Genomic DNA, 17,715 nt, shown 5'->3' with positions numbered 1-17,715 from the left:
CTGGAGATCTCCAAGAACCAGTCAACGAACTCTACTTTCTCAGCTTCCAGCCTTAGATGGTTCTCATGTGGTCAGATGGACTAGACTCACATGAGAAACCCTAGCTCTGATACCAAGTAGAAGTTCAGGACTGTTATCAGTCTTGAACCCTAATTGATTTCAGTTTCGAAAATAAGAAGAAAGGTAAAGAGAAAAGAGGAGGAAGAGGGAGGAGAAGCAGTAGAACACAAGAGTTGAAAAGGAGGAGTAGAAGCTTAATGTTCTGCCGCCGCCACTTTAATTAATATTTATAGGTTATGCTCATTACATGGAAAGGACAGATCTGCCCTTAAACTTTACATAACAAATAGAGCAAAAATAAGACTAAAATAATAACAACTGAAACAACTAAATGACCAATAGCTAACCCTAGGAAGACTAGAACACCTTCCACCCTACGAACACAGTGGGACCGTAGCTGTGGGGCCCACATCAGTGTTCTCTACATCTTCAAGAGGCTCTCCACCCTCTACACTGATCTTGTGATTCTGTTAAATAGGTGTGTCAGCAGGCTTTACACCCAACTTTCCAGTTTCTTCCAACAAGTCAAGAACATACTTTCTTTGAGAAACAAAAATCCCATGCTTGGATCTAGCTACCTCAATACCTAAAAAGTATCGTAGCTCTCCCAGATCTTTTACCTCAAACTCTTGATGAAGGAGTTGTTTAAGAGACTCAATCTCACAGTTATCACTCCCTGCTACTACAATATCGTCCACATACACAGCAAGCAAGGTTAAGGAAGAGTCCACTTTGAACAAGGTATGCTCTGATTGGGCCTACACATAACCGAATTTCTCAAGGGCTTGTCTAAATCTATCAAACCAATCTCTAGGGGATTGTTTTAGTCCATACAATGTTTTATTCAGCTGGCAAACTTTTTTTCCTGTTTTTGTATCATAAAATCCAGGAGACAACTGCATGTAAACTTCTTCCTGTAAGTCTCCGTTGAGGAAGGCATTTTTAACATCCATCTGGAACAAGGGCCAAGAGTAACTGGCTATAAGAGATAATAAGACTCTAATAGTGGTCATCTTTGCAACTGGTGCAAAAGTCTCTAAGTAGTCAATACCATATGTTTGAGTAAATGGAACCATCAGCATCATGTTTCACAGTATACACCCATCTACAACCAACGGGATTCTTCCCTGGGCTGATCAACTATCTCCCAGGTATGATTTCTAATAAGGCATCCATTTATACCTTCATTGCATCCTTCCACTCTGGAACTGACAAGGCTTCAGGCACTGTTCTGGGAATGGGGATATCATCAATGGATGCAATAAAGGACTTGTAAGAGGGGGACAAATGATCATAGGACAAGAACCAGGAAATGCGATGTGCTGTGGATGTATTGCAACGAAGTTTGCCTTTACAGACTGCAATGGGGAGGTCAAGGTCATCCAATGAAGGCGAAGGCTCAACAATGGAAGGTGAGAGCTCAACAGTAGAAGGTACATCATCTGTAATATCTGATAAAGAAATTGTAGTACCTGGATCTGGATCCGGAAAAGGAACTGGGGCTGGCCTGGATTGCTAATGACCAAAATCAACCTTCCTCCACCATTTGTGATAGACTCTCAAATCCCGGCACCTCTGACAACCCTCCCCATTACATCCCTCTTCACTCAATGGGACAGTTAAAGGAACTTCTTATGAGTTAATCCCAACCTCACTACTCTCCCCCTAAGGAGAAACCCTAGGATAATAGGGTACATCCTCAAAAAAGGTGACATCCATACAGAAAAATCTCTTCCTAGAAGTGGGTCCATAACAGCAATATCCTTTTTGAGTTTGTGCATAACCAAGGAATATACATTTTGAGGCCTTAGAATCAAATTTAGAACGATGAGGGCCAAGAATCTGAAGAAAACTAGTACAACCAAAGGTTTTGAGGGGAATGGTAAACAACTCTTTATCAAGATATAAAAGGGTAAATGGAGGTTTCATGTCAAGAACCCGCAAAGGAATTCAATTGATGAGATATACTGTTGGAAGAATAGCATCCCCCCAGAAACATATAGGCACATTGGAGTTAAACATAATGCTTCTGGCTACCTCCAATATGTGTCTATTCTTTCTTTCAGCAGCCCCATTCTGTTGTAGTGTATGAGGACAGGCACTCTGATGGATAATCCCATGGTCAAGCAAATAAGAGGCTAATGGGTTTGCAAAATATTCTTTCGCATTATCGAATCTAAAAATTTTGATTTTGACCCCAAATTGGGTAAAAATCATCTGATGAAAGATCTGAATCAATGTTGGAATCAAAACCTAAAGTGGATTAGGGAGGGAGGGAGGAATAAATATAAATGGGCCCATGGGGGGCAACCATTGGGTTAGGGAGTGGGGGAGGGGGAACATACATGGATAATTGTATTACTGGTGAGGGATTTCTAGACCATGGGGGGGCCATTGCTCCGCCCCTAGACACAACACTTAATAAAGTAGGAAAGAATGTTCAGCACAAACATGTTTATTACTAAGGTTTGCGTTATAGGAAACTTATCCTCAATATCGTCATTAGCATCTAAAGTGATAGATAATTTATGTCCTAACACTTGGAAAAAACTATGATGTTATTTGCTTTCAATGCAATCGTAATCATACATATCAATGTGGTTACCTCTCAATTTGCAACTCAACGAGCAAAGACAAGTAATCCGCTTTGTATTACTCACTGGCATAAACATGTTTAATCGTGTTCATGCAGCAACAAAAAAGCACACAACATCGAAATAAATAGTTACAAAGGACATGTTCTTCATTAATAACTTGTATCAATTACACAAGCTTTATGTTGTACAAAATATTGGCTTACAAACAAAAACTTCATAGAAACTTTAGAAAAAGAGAAGAAATAATAGCAAAGCTAACTGCAAAGCCATTCCACTGTTGTAGTTATCCTCTCGAGTATCTTCCTTCACTTACGCATACACTCCAAATGTGAAACCTTCTCATCGCATTCCTTGATATGAGCCACAAGCTTTTTTCCAGGTCCATTAATTGTAATGTTACACTTGTGATATTACCCTTAATTTTAGAAATCTCCTTATTTGAGTCTATGATGCTCATTTCCATAACTGACTTGCCAACGTCTCCAAAATAGGTGGCACCGTACATATCGTGCTTCAACAAGCAGTTGGCAATGTACACAACCCACTCTTTAATCAAATCAACCTCAAAACCCATGTTTTCGAACACATCACATGTCATCATCCAACAAGCACATTCAATCCAGCTGATCTCTTCATAGGCTTCATATCAATGCATTGCATGAGTGAAGCAAGGGTGTTTAGCGCAAACACCAACATTGACGTTGGAAGCTTGATTCTTGGTGTCCTCTTCTTGCAAAACAATGCTTAACATATTTCACAAGGGATAGCGAGATCTTGTGCTTTTCCCTCGCACACAAACCGTAAACTTCAATAAGATCCTCCACCTCAACTAGAAAGGAGATCATGTGGTGATCCATGTATTCTTTCTTCAGCCACTCTACCACTTGTTTATATTTTTCTTCCAACGCAACACCCTCCGCATTTACCATCGCATGATTAGCACCGCAGGGTTGCACATCATGTGTCTACACCAAAAACAGCTATAGCAAAAAAGCTTCGCATAGCCACAGAAGTAATGCGACCTGGCACAAACAACGGTTGTGTGACTAACTCCTTTTCCACTACCCTCGAGCACATAAGTCTTATTGGCTACACGATAAGCCGTTAGCCGTCTCCAAACTCGCTTCCCTATCACCAGACACTAAACCTCCAAGCGTAGATGTCACATCAACAGGTACTATTGACGAGTCAGCACTATGACCACAACGTGCAAAATAGCCAGGTGAACAACAAAACGAGGGACATTAGGCATCATGCTCTTTATTCATCGGAGACCTACGCATAAAAGGTAATAGTAAGTACCAATTCATTAACACAATAAAACCAAAGAAAAGAACAAGCTACACTCAAGTTAACATCCATTGCAGCACTGATGGTTGCATCCACTTCCATCACAATTGTGTGCTATGCTATGGGGACATCACTAGCACACACATGAAAGTGCACTACTGGTGAGGGAAAAAATTACACTTCCCCAATAAAACATACATTAAGACACTCAAACAGTACCAGGCCACTAGGAGTAGACGACTCATCCAAATTGTGCTCCAGTGCAGCTCCCAGCCCTGGCTCGTCACTATGAGTTCATCACATCTCATTTCAGTCCCCTGTGAACAGCAAAAAACAAATTAGCAAAAGCATTGACATATAAAACTTTAGTACTTTTTGCAAAATGAATCTTCACTTGAGGACGATATCACCTCTATGAGCCACACCTCAGCCCTCTAAATAGTTCTTGTGTCACTAGAGGCCCTCTCTACAATTGTCTCCACCCTAGTAGGGCAGGCCACACCTCAACCCTCTAAATAGTTCTTGTGTCACTAGAGGCCCTCTCTGCGATTGTCTCCACCCTAGTAGGGCAATCACAAATGCTCCCTAGAATCATGTTAGAGGCCCCATCATGAACACCACCTTCTACAACTTTCGTAGCAAAGGCCTTCCACTTCTACGCTTCCCCTTAAAAAGGGAAGCACCTTCAATATCAAGCGCCTTCTTCGATGCAAGCCTCTCTTTTATAGGCACCTTTGGTGCAGCAAGCTTACTTGACTCATCAACCCTGCATTGCGCAGATCCTTCATTGCCACCCTTTTTCTTTTGCACCCCTCCCCTTCTTCGTTGTGGCACCCTCTTGCGGAAATGCGGAGTAAAGACATGTTGAGGACGAGGCTCCTTTGCCAAGAACTCCTTCAACTCAACAAACTATTGTTGTAGACAAACAACTTCCTTTACTTGCATGTCCAATTGACAATCATATGCCACAAGTGGAATCTTGGTGTATTCTACAAAGGTGAATTTACAATTAAGATGACAAAACGCACCCTCTCCCTCTACGTTCAAAAACAAGGCCCCCATGGGATCGTACCAAAATTGCCTTTAGGAAACTTTTAGGCCGGTACACGACTTCACCATGCCCACGCTATCTAAAACATGCAACACCCCTAGCCAGCATGTAACAGCAACATTCTCCACTTTGGTATCATCACAGTCCACCCAGAACTCCTTCAATTGCTCACCCTCCTCAGTCTTCCTCCCAATACCATTATCCACTTCATACACATATGGACGGTAAATGAAGATGCCAATCCCACTATGGCATTTCTCAATGTCCGCCTTTTTGAATTGTGATGAAGCCTTATAATTCATCCAATGCTTGCCACGACATGGAAACACTTTTTCTTCTTATCTTCCCCCAATCCTCACAAGCACTAGATCAAATGGCTCCAATCCTCACAAGCACTATTTTTAAAATAAATGTTTTAAAAAACCTTTTATCTAAAATTAAAATACATAAACATAAAATGTAAACCATATTCAAATAAGAATCTAAAAATAAAATCAAACATATAAAACATTTTCAAGCATGTAAAACCCACAATCTCTTTTTTTCTCAATTGCATTACTTCAAGTTGCTAATGTGATATAAAACATATTACATTCTTGATTCTACAAGCTGCCTTTGTGCCATGCCCCTCGAGGCAAGCCCAAACAAGTCCATGTTAGGGTCTTAGATTCTTTGTTCTCACACAAAAAATAATGATTTTATAGTTTTAATTGCTTTTTAGGAAGATATTTTATTAGGATGAATGAATGAACATTACCAAATAAAGATCCCCTTAATCCTCCGACATCGATACCAGAGGGGATTACATATTGGGTTACTAATAAGCTCCGGAACTGGTATTTGATTAAGCTCGGGAAGGGAAGCCAAAAAAATTCCACACCCGATACACAAAAACGGTAAGAGTAATTGAAGAATATCAGACAAAGGTAGACCGCTATGGCTAGACGAAGATGCAAAACTAGGAGATAACTGCAAATCACGACACTTAACTAAACCCCGCGCCGCGCCCTGAAAATATGACCTAAACCCTTTTCGGGAGACCGAAGAAAATAGGGCCTTGACTGTCCTTGGGAGGCTGAAAGAAGACCATAAAGGCTATTGGTCCCCATCAAACCCTTGACGATTTGAATGGGTTTGCTCCCATTCCCGCGGATGAGTAGATTTTTCATCAGGTGCTGCTCGAGCTCCATTTCATTTCTTTTTCGAACAAGGATTTCCCTTTAGTCACGCTTGGCAACCTCGGAAAAGTCTCGCTGGTCCAACTACTTTTTCTGGGTACGGCCACATTGGTTGGCGGCATAGTCTTCCGTAAGCTAGGCGGGTTCCATGGTTGTTGCTCTGACTTTGTTTCACTCCCATGTCTAGCTGTCACCACTTTCATTAGCTTCTTGGACATAAAGGGAATCATGCGTAAATTAGTCTTTTGCTCTGTTTTTAACATCGGCAACTGTCGTATCCCGAAGAAACTTTGAAAGCGTCCTGGTGCGCTTCTTAAATCTATCTGTTTTAAATTTTTTGATGTAAACACGTATTGACTCAAGCAGAGGAGTCAGTGATTGCAACAAACACTCGGTGTTTGCCAGATTCGCTGAGTAAAATTTCCCTTAGGCTTAAAGCCAAAAGTGAGGATAGATCCTCTGCTGACAAACCAAACCAAACTCTCCAAAAGACCCCAAAAACATATGGGTCCAAGGGCACCAGTGCACTAGGAGAGGTTCCATGAATCCCACATTCCTAAATTTAGCCAAGTCTTTAAAGCAATCAACCACAAATAACAAGCCACTGGACTTAAGAAACTTAAAAGCACATTGGATGCTCTAATATCCCGCTTGCCCATTTGTTGTACTCCGTTCAATCCACTTTACAGCATCGAAATACAATGCCCTTCCCGAACACATCATAGAAACAGAGCATTTTATCTCCTATCGTACCATCCCTCTTCTCCAACTACTGCCAAAATAGCACGATGGAATGACTCTCCAATCTCCTTGGTCTTCATTTCCACAAACTTCTTCAACAGATGATTCAAATCCAGGTGCTCCAAATACAAGACAAAGGACAAGATGAGAGTAGACTCTGAAGAGGAAGTAGAAACAGACTAAGACATTCTTGATTAATAGGGTTAACGGGGAACAAAGAAGTTGCAAGCAAAACTCTGATAACAGATAAGAAGAGGGTGATGAACAGTGAGTTAAAATGCTTTTTTTTTATCAATAACAGTAACTTTTATTAAAAATATTGAAGAGAGATACAGTATAAAGGGAGAGGTAAAAACACTTAACCCTCCCTAACAATAAGGATTATATTACAACACAGCCCAAAAAAGATTTGCTCTTCCCACCCCTTTTTTGGCCAAAGAATTGGCACACCTCTTGGCCCACTGAACCTGAATTTGCATTTTTCGAGTAATCTGGTTAATTTACTTTTTTTCATTTGAGAACTTCCACAAACTAGAATCTTTCTCCTGCAACTAGTTAACTGCCAGCCTTGAATCTCCTTCCACCAACAAATTTTTGATGTTCAACTGCTTGGCTCTTTTGATCCCTTCCAATGTTGCCAAAATTTCAGCTCTCAATGAATCCCCCCAGCCTATAGGTGCTGACAACATGGCAATAATTCGACCTTCTTCATCCCGAAACACTCCACCAATACCTGAAGGACCTGGATTTCCTTCACTGCTACCATCAAAGTTTAATTTAATGTATCCCAAAGCTGGTTGAGTCCAAGTTGGATTGGGAGAGGAAGTCAAGGGAGCAGACCTAGCCACTTCTTCCGACTTTCGAATGATGTCTCCTGCTGAACAGCCTTCAAATATCTTCATAGACTTGACCCAATGAACCACCCAAACATATGTTAATTCAATGATGGCTTCCCTGCTTTTTCTTTCTCACGAAAAGTTCTTTGATTTCTTTCCTCCCACACACTCCAGCAAACAGCTGCTCTAGCACATCTCCACAAGGATTTACCTCTCTTTTTTAAACCCCTCACTGATGTAGTACTAAATAAGCCCTGCACACTTGGAGGGGGAGACCATCTGCAACCAAAAAGAGAGAAAAGCCAAACCCAGATTTCTGAAACAAAGGGGCAAGAAACTAATAAGTGATAATAGTTCTCACCATTCTTCTTGCATAAGATGCACCAGTGCGGGGATAAACACCAATTAGGCCTTTTCTTTTGAAGTAGGTCACAAGTGTTACACTTTTCTAGGATAGCTTCCCAACAAAAGGCACCTACTCTGGGAGGGATTGGTCTACCCTAAACTTCTGAGACTAGGAAAGGAGAACCAAGGATCGGATTGGACTGTGTTAATTTTTTGAAAAAAGAAGAGCAAGAGAAAGTACCCGACGGAACAAGAGACCACACCCTACTATCCACTCTAGAGGGGTCAATAACTACCTCCTCCAGAATCTTAAGCAAGTTAGAGATGGAGTCCAATTCAGAATCTCTGAGAGCCCTTCTAAAACCCAAATTCCAATTAACTGCAGAATCAGACAAAGTAAGAAAGGTAGCTATAGGCTCTTTTTAAAACTTGAGAGGGAAAACAGAGAGGGGAACTGCTCTTTCAAAGGAATGTCTCCCACCCAAATATGTTCCCAGAATCTCACAGACATACAAGAATAAAGATCATACCTGATAAAAGGAAGAAATGAAGGAAGGATGGCATGAATACAAGAATATGTTCCAAGGAGACGCCCTTGTAGCCCTAAATGAGATCCTCGTGTCCTAGTCGTTTGCCTCTTGCACGTGAATACTTAGGATTATTTTAGCCCACAAATTCCCCCTTTCTTTATTCAATCTCCATAACCATTTCCCCAAAGAGCTTCATTCTTCTTCTTTTAGTTACCCACACCCAGACCACCATCACTTTTGGCTTTTGTAACCAAGTCCCACCTAACTCTATGGTCCCTTTTCTCCTCCCCTAGTTCCCATAAGAAATCCCTCATTAACTTCTCCAAAATCCTACACACTCCCTCAGGAATTCTATACACAAACAGAAAGTAAACCGGGAGATTTGCCAAGGTTGACTTAATCAGAGTTGTCCTGCCACCCAAAGATAGGTAGTTTTTCTTCCAAGAGGCTAGCCTTTTTGTGAATCTATCAATCACCGGGTTCCAAAAGCTCCTCTTGGTAGGGTTATCCCCTAGTGGAAGCCCCAAATATTCCAATGGCCATTGAGCAATCTCACAACCCAAAACTTGGGCCCTTTCTTCCACCTCTCTGACACTCATATTAATGCCAACCACACAACTCTTATCAAAGTTTACTTTTAGGTTAGTCACTTGTTCAAACACCTTGATCACCATCTTTAAATTACTAACCCACCTAATCTCCTCCCCACCACAAAACATAATTGTGTCATCAGCAAATTGTAAATGAGTGACCGGAACCCTGTCCCTCCCAACTCTCCAACCATTTACCAATCCTCTAGCATCTGCTTTCTCAATAAGCCTCCCTAACACTTCAGCAATCAAGGTAAACAGGAAGGGGGAGAGGGGGTCCCCTTGCCTAATACCCCTAGTAGCTGGAAAATGATCTGTCACCCTACCATCCACTAGTATAGAATAGTGGCACATTTTCATACACCCTTTTATCCACTTGCACTACCTCTGCCCAAAACCAATGGACTCAAGTACTTCTTGCAATAAGGACCAATCAACCAAATCATAAGCCTTTTCCAAATCCAATCTGCATACCAGCCCTTTTCTTCCCTCTTCTTTTAAAATCCTCTACACTCTCATTTGCTATTAAGATTTGGTCTACAATTTGCCTATTCTTCACAAAAGCACCTTGATTAGGGGATATGATTGTGGGAAGCACCTCTCTAATTCTTCGGGATAGCACCTTAGCAATGATCTTATAGAGGCTATTTACCAAACTTATGGGTCTAAACTCTTTAGGGTGGCAAGCTCCCTCCTTTTCTGGAATCAAGGCAATAAAGGTCGAGTTCAGACCTAGATTTATCACCCCTCTTTCATAGAATTCCAAGAAAATGCTTTGGATATCAGCCGTAATTATCTCCCAACAATCTTGGTAAAAAGCCATCATAAAACCATCAGGGCCCGGGGCTTTAGATCTATCCATAGAAAAGATGGCCTCCCTTACTTCTTCCAAATCAAACTCTCTTTCCAATCACTCAATCAAATCATCGGGGAGCCTGGGCCAATCCAACCCATCGATCCTTAATCTCTTGTTTAGAGGCCTTTTGAATATAGATTTGAAGTATTCCACAAAGGCCCCAACAATCTCATTCTGTTGGGTTAAAATTGTACCATCAACCACCAACTTAGAAATGGAGTTTTTCTTTCTTCTGCCATTAGCTATAGCATGGAAGAATTTTGTATTCCTATCTCCCTCTTTCACCCATTTGTATCTAGATTTTTGCCTCCAACTAATTTCTTCTTTAAAAATTGTATCCTCCAGATTTTTCCTCAACTCCCACCTCACCTCTTTGTCCTTTTCCCCAAAACATCCCAGTTCTTCCTTTGCATCTAATTCCTTGATCTAGCTTATCAACCGTTGCTTCCTTTCTTCTATCCTCCCAAAGTGAAGAGTATACCACTCCTTAATTTTGACTTTCAGCTCTTTTAGTTTCCAGTGGAACTTCATTCCTGCCCAGTTTGCCCTCGGGTTAATTTCATTCCACCACTGCTTCACTTTCTCTTTAAAATCTGGATGCAAAAGCCACATATTCTCAAATCTAATGGGGGAAGGACCACTGTTTCCAAAATCTGCCTTGCTTAGCATAATTGGCCAATGGTCGGAGGTAACTCTCGGCAAGGCCCTTGACACCAAATCTCCCCAATGCTCTTCCCAATCTGTGGTAAATAAGAATCTGTCTAGTTTGGAGAAAATTGGATCAACTTGGAGATTAGACCAGGTGAAATTATAATGTGAGAGATTCAGTTCCTTGAGTTCAAAGGCATTGATAAACTCGTTAAACTTCCTCATACTTGTAGTACTCCTTTGTCTTACCTTATTGCACTCATCACTGAAGCTGATCACATTGAAGTCCCCTCCTAAACACCGAGGCCCATCCCACAGACCTCTAATGTCTTCCAACTCATCCCACAAATCATTCCTTTGCTTGTAGCCAGTAGGGCCATAGACATTAGTTAAGACCCAATCAAACCCATCTGTCACTGGCTTCAATTTGATAGAAACCGAGAATCTTCCAATTAATTCTTCCACTCCCTCCAACACTACATCCCTCCACAAAGTGACTATCCCTCCAGATGAGCCCCAAGATGGACTCATTACCCAACTCAATCCATTTGCTCTCCACACACTTCTAGCCCACTTTTTATCAAAAGTCATGAGTTTAGATTCCTGGATTAAAAAAATATCTGGGTTCTCTTTCCTTAGGACCTCCTTTATTAAAGCTCTCTTTCTTACATTCCCCAAGCCTCTCAAATTCCAACTTACAATCTTCATTTCTCCAATATAGTCTGCCCCTCCCTAAGCCTTCTTTCCTAAGAGCCTCCTTTTCTTCCCCTACCCTTCCTCTCACTAAATTCTTTATCCCCCTCCACATTCAATTTCAGCCTCTCAACTTCACTTAGCCTTCTTTTCCTCCTTTTCCCAGCTTCATTTTTAATCTTCAAATACCTTTTCAGCTCATTCAGATTTTTCACCTTGCACCCTAGCTTTTCAACAAATTCAGCTAGAGAGTCCTCTTCTTCATCTCCCTTCTTAGTCTGTATATTTACATCCTCTCTGTGCCTCTTGCTTTCCTTCTCCTGCTCCACCCTTCAACTATTCTGGATTCACTATTCTTCCTCTCTATCACCTCTTCCTGCTCCATTTCCACCCTAGTCAAATTATCCAGCTCTTTTATTATTAAGTTCCACTCCCTCAGCTCCCTCTCATCCCCCTCCTGTATCTCCCCACCAACACCACCTCTATCGGCTTATAATCCAAGGGTATTCAGCAAGGAAGCAGGACTGGAATCTGGGAGACAAACATCAAGAGAAGAGCGGGCGTTAGTAACCAAATCTGAAAACACAGCCATACCTGGGTCTGGAAGGATTGGACAATCAACAATCGATTGGGTTTGACCAGTCAGCACCAGAGGATGACTTTGCAGGCCACAACCTAGACTTAATTAACCCTTGTCAGTACTTCCGAGGCTCTGTCGTTCATCCCCACCTGATGTATCCATGTTTGAGATCTGGTGATTAACCGCTGTCTTCCGGCTAGTTCCTTGCCCCTCATTCATATTCTGGCTTGAATCCTTCTCACCTGAGGTTCAACTTTCCTACCTTGCATCCAGGTAGCACTCGGCTTCGTTAATCATCCGACTGTCTGTAGATGGTTTCAGCACTTCGGTAACATCTTCTGCCTTCTCAACGAAAAGAATAGCTGTGCTAAATGTGTCTTCCAGCTGTTCTTTACAGTCATCAGTCTGGATTCCTGCTTCCCAATCCATCTCTATGTCATCCTCTGATAGATCACAGCTTACCCAGCCGTCATCTTCTCCTTCAAATTCCTATCTACTATTCCTGGAGTATCTGGGATTTGGTTTGTCTTCTCCCCTCTTCTCTTGGTCGCCTTCTCTAGGTTTAACAATTCGAAGCCATCGCATGTTCTGCCTCAATGAGTTCTGTCCGCCATCAAACTGTACACTTGCAGCTGGTTTCGACACCTGTGGGGAAGAAGATAGACCCTTACTAAGGTTTACCAACTCCACCTTTGATATCCGACTCACGTGACCACTTAAAGAGTCACATGAGCTGCAAGTAACACCAATAGTCTTCTTGCGGTTTGACCCAGACCGACCCAGTATTAGTCCGGTTGGGTCAGAGCGGGTCGTATAGTGTTCCAAACCTGCTCTAAATCGGCCCCTCCCCTGGTTTGACCGAGTTCCCCATTTGACTAGTTCTGCATAGGACGGACCAGCTACAGTGTTTCGTTTATTTATAAAATTAAATTTATTTGAAACCTTCTTCATAAAAGATGCTCAGCTTCCCATACTTGACTTTTCAGCTTCCGAAGAAAATTTCTTCTCTTCTCTAGAAAAGGCTTCCTCCCCAGAAATGTTGACGTGTCCATACGTCTTCTCCTTCTTCTCGCCAAGTGTGACCCACCTCGCCACATCATCATCTTCTTCGAGCTTCTCCCTCCCATACCACTGTGACGCTTCAACTTCTGAGAGAACCCAGATCGTGCACCAGTAACCTGCGCACAAATGGAATGTTCTTGGCACGGCTTCCGGCTTCAAACCTGCTACCCTTAGATTGACTGCCCTCAAGTCTAAGGTCTTGCACGACAAGAGAACACCCCCCATTGCCAGAACTAACTTCTCCAGGATGGATTTTTGCCATAGATGAAAGGGTAGGCCCAACAGTTTCAGTTTGAAGCTCCCATCGACAGAGGTCACCTCATTAGCCAGAGGACACCAACTTTCGATTCTCATGATTCCTTCCTTTGTTTCCAAAATGGTAAATTCAACCGTTTCCTCTCCCACATCTAGTACTGCTTTCTTTTCACTGAAAGGTATTAGAATAATAGTTCAGTGAAGCCTGAGTTTCTTCGCCACCTCCTCTAATAACCCTTTCCAATCTTTGATCTCTTTCGTCGTAGAAAGGATTACTTTCTTCTCCCATGCTCCTTTCTCCCCTACCATTGAAATTTTTGGTTCTGACATTGTGAATGCCACCGTTGGGTTATCTTGACTTTCAGCTGGCACTTCTAAACCCAACTTTTCCAGCTTCTTCCTTCTTTCAATCATTTCCTCCTTGCTGCGTCCATCATCTACCTTCTCTGCCTGTGTCTTCACCGTCATCGACTCCTTATTGGCTAGTCTCATATGTAGTATGTTAGCCATCTTAGTCCATCCCTGCTTCTTGTCGCCTTCAGGAATAATGATGGTTTGCTTCTTCTTCTTCTCGAACTTTTCCTCCAACGTTACAAACCAGCCTTTGGCATGTTTCCTTCTCTCTGCAACATACTCTTTCCGTGGCTGTCTGAATGAAGCAATTCAGGACTCACACCAGCTTACATGGACTGCTCCATACAGAAAACTTTGAAACCAAGGCACAGCTTCGCCCACTAGCAGAATCGTTCCTCTCCTGCCTTTTCTTATCTTTATCATGAAATCCTTTTGGTAAAGATCTCCTCCATAAGTATCTCTTTCCTTTCCACTCTCAGAGTTTTTCTCCACTTACCGACCGGTGAGAAACCTTCGGACTCCATACCTTAGTGCATTGGCACCCCTTATGATCTCTGATTCAACAGCTCTAGATCTGATCACACCAGTGAGTTAAAATGCTTTGAAAATGCAAACGGTTACTTAACTGCCAAGCCTTAAATAAAAGAGATAGGGTACATGCACCACCACATGGCATAATGGGGTTAACCCCGTGTTATCCCAAAATGACTTATTCAGGTCGGTTTTAGTATTTGCACGTTGGTCCCTGGGAATCAAACCACTTGTCAAGCATTTAATGAGCGCGCGACTGATGCACCGCTGCAGTAATAGCTAATCATGCCATTTACATTAATTAGGAGTACTTTACAGCTCCAACTACTCTCCCCCACGTGTGCCAAAGAAGGCCAATTGAAATATCAGAAACTCAACCGTTACAGTTGCAATGCAATGCAATCCAAATTAAAAAGCACCCAGCGCAACACTACTCATCACACATGCTTATTGAACGAAATACTTCTATCACTCAGCAAGGGGGCTACCTCGAACTATGTAAACCACAAAACGATCAAACCTTTTTTTTTTCAATTAGCGTAGAAACTGACACTGCTTATAGACAAAATACTTTTGTCAATAAGCAGGTAGCTAATATAAGTACATGGGTTTAGACCCTACAAAGATAGCACCAAAGACATTCAAGTAAGCGACCACAGCGCACTCACATCGTACTCACAAACCCAAGCTCCTACATCTAAAAAACAAAGGAATTGCACTAAAGAACACCTAGCCACAACTGGCGTAGCCTGAAACTCCTTACAGTGTCTTGTTCAAGCCCTAAATCACAACAAATAAGCACACCCACAATAAGACATACTAAACTGTTGTCTCAACACAGAACATAAGTGGGCCTAATTCAAGGTGCATCATTGTTCTGCGACTTAACACATCATCATGGAAGTTCTCTACATTGCGACGACATATTACCTAGGTGCTGCAATGCAGTAGTAGTAAAACACATTGACAACATCTGCGCCAACAATTTAATTCATAAAGTGCTTCAACAAAAAAGCGACTAGGGCATGAGAGGCTTCTAGAAGGAGGGTTGTAGTTGAGCTCGTGTTCACCTGCAGATCTTGAGGATAAGGGCGGGAACCCAGAACTTGGGATCACCGCAGTGACATGTGGCAAACCCTATTTGTGGTTTCTCTACCTCAGATCTAATTAAACAATAGACTTTCCCGCTTTAGGGAAAGTTTCCTTTCTAATAATGTGACTTCCTATTCTGTTAAGGAGTTTTCTCTATAAATATAGGAGGCTCGAAGCTCTCCTCCCGCATCCAGATCATCCTTGTGCATAAGCTCTACTAGACTGAGTCCTCAATCCTCCCACAACCTCCATTAAAGCTTCCTCAAAGCTTTCTGTAACTTTTGCCTCTTTTCAAGCCATCTACTGTCTTTCAGGTAGATCCTTACTATTGCTTTGCCTCCCCACTCACACCGTCACTAAAAAATGGTCTCTTCTAATGCAAAAGAAATTTGTGATAGAAAACAATTTGGTTGGCCAACATAAAGAAAATTATCTCATTCAATATACTGCATAGATCATGATTACTATTACTTGCTGAATGATAAAGGAAATAATAACGTAATCATAAGAAAATGATAGCATCAATCAATTTGCACAGAAAACCTTAATCATATTTTTTTAAAACAAATGAAAAGATAAACTGATAAAAATCATCATGGCCTTTTCTATGAACATCTGAAGCAAAGGAATACATATGGCATACAAGTTGAAAAGTTTAGCTGGAGATGTTTATAGAGTACCATATAAAGAAAATCAAATGTTTTTTAGCATACAAGGACTGTAAGGAAATCAAAAAACTTAGTATTTTAGTTTCACCTTGATACTTATACGGAGGGAGTTAATAGATGTTTCTATCAAGCATCTCTCTGCCTCATTTCGACAGATCAAAACCTGACAAAATGATATCAAAAATAAACCCAGAATCTCTAAACAATAGCAAAATATCTTCAAATTCAAATGGATCTTGCAAATCAATTAACATAGCAATGGTACAACGCCATAGGTCCAATTTTCCAATTTCATCAATATCTCCAAAATATAAAATAAAATATAAGCATTTAACTACATAATGTAAATGCCTTATATAATAATAGAAATAAAATAGACAACTTAAACAAACTTACAAACCATGTTACAAGAACATGGATACCTATTTGGCATTTAATATTACTACTAATATGAGGTGAAAAAGACAACTTTGCAATTTATTTCATATCATATCAGAAAAATAAACATCTTGTGACCAAACTCATCCAAACAATCTTTGTAACCAGTCAATTCCTACCTCTTATCCAATAAGTCCCATCATTTTTTTATGAATGACTGAAAGAAGTTTTGTTCAAGCTCGCATTTTTCCAGTCTCTTGAACATTTTGCTATGGCAACTGAAACAAAGGTAGCAACAGAAGATGCCAAAGTTGATCTTTTTGAAGATGATGATGAATTTGAAGAATTTGAAATTGGTGAAGAGTGGTGAGTTTCAACGCAGGGGATCAATCATGTTTACCAGGCTTTTCGACAAAACCAAACAGAAAACCAATGCCCTTGCAACATTAGACAAGCTGAACGAGATCCGGGCCTATTTCCTATGGTTTTGGAAGATGGTGGGTCACTCCTGATGGTAGCGAGCTGATGGTGGCGGTTCACTTGCCAGAACGGTTTCCCGTTGTCGGTGAAACTCACAAGGGTGTGGTCTTCGTCTTTGAGATGTGGAACAAGCAAAAGCATTCGGAGGGCCCTCACTGGATTCAAGCTCTGATACAGAGATCATGTAAGAGGGGTGCTGGTCAGGTTAGCACGCTAAAGAAAGGAGGCACTGTGTACAGGAAAGGTAAAAGGGTCCTTTTTGCAAGGTCTCAAAAAGAATATTTGGACAATGGAGGACGAGGCAAAAGTGAGGGCTGGAAAGGAAGGTTGCTACACTGTTGCCAGCAAATCTGAAAGGTGAAGAAGATTAGAATTTCTAGAAGTGTGCTTAGTCAGCGCCGGTCAATTCATCCAAATCTCTGCTTGAAATGACAGACTGGGACTGCAGAGATGGGGAGTCAAAGGTGGACTGAGACTATGAAGACTTCCAAACTCGAATACTGTTCATTTTCACAAGCAACAAAAAAGCAAGAAGAGTTTGGATACTAGGAAGCAGAAATCTTGATGGAGATCTTCTTCATCTTGTTCTGTGGGACTTGGCAATTCTACAGTGAAGATAGGAAGAGAGAGGCATTTTGGGTTCAAATCTTTGGTTTGCCCCTACACCTCTGGAGTTCCAAGGTAGTAGAAAAAACTGATGATCTCCGTGGAGGTCACTTGGAGACAAACAACTCCATCCTTGCTAAAGAAACAGTAGAGTGGAATCAAATACAAGTGAGCTGGAAGGATACCCACCAAATAACCAAGCCCATGCTCTTTATCTTTCATCCTTCGGTTCTTAGTAACCCTAGATCATTGACCCAAAGACTAAGAACCACATGACTAGTAAGTCCTCCCTTT

The 17,715-nt window shown here is 41.4% G+C and overlaps 1 protein-coding gene across 3 annotated transcripts in view; it reads right to left on the bottom strand.

The window, feature by feature from the left end:
• ARPC4 (binding protein) overlaps nucleotides 1-17,715 on the bottom strand; it is a 64,820-nt gene that overhangs the window by 27,299 nt on the left and 19,806 nt on the right. Inside the window, exons 1-3 of one of the 3 annotated variants that reach the window (XR_016081454.1) lie at nucleotides 8,629-16,039; nucleotides 4,167-4,264; nucleotides 3,896-3,932 (exon numbers count right to left, since the gene is read on the bottom strand). Coding sequence is in view for 1 of the 3 variants with exons in the window: in XM_010248933.2 (XP_010247235.1) it covers nucleotides 16,046-16,120 (75 nt within the window). In the remaining 2 variants the exon portion in view is untranslated. The other 2 variants (XR_016081453.1, XM_010248933.2) reach the window with 2 other exon arrangements.

This window comes from Nelumbo nucifera, chromosome 1 (genome assembly GCF_055504915.1).
Source record: "Nelumbo nucifera cultivar China Antique chromosome 1, China Antique-T2T, whole genome shotgun sequence".
In the NCBI taxonomy this organism is placed as follows: Eukaryota; Viridiplantae; Streptophyta; class Magnoliopsida; order Proteales; family Nelumbonaceae; genus Nelumbo; species Nelumbo nucifera.
Note: the sequence above shows the minus strand (reverse complement) of the source record. Positions and strands in the feature narration are given on the sequence as shown.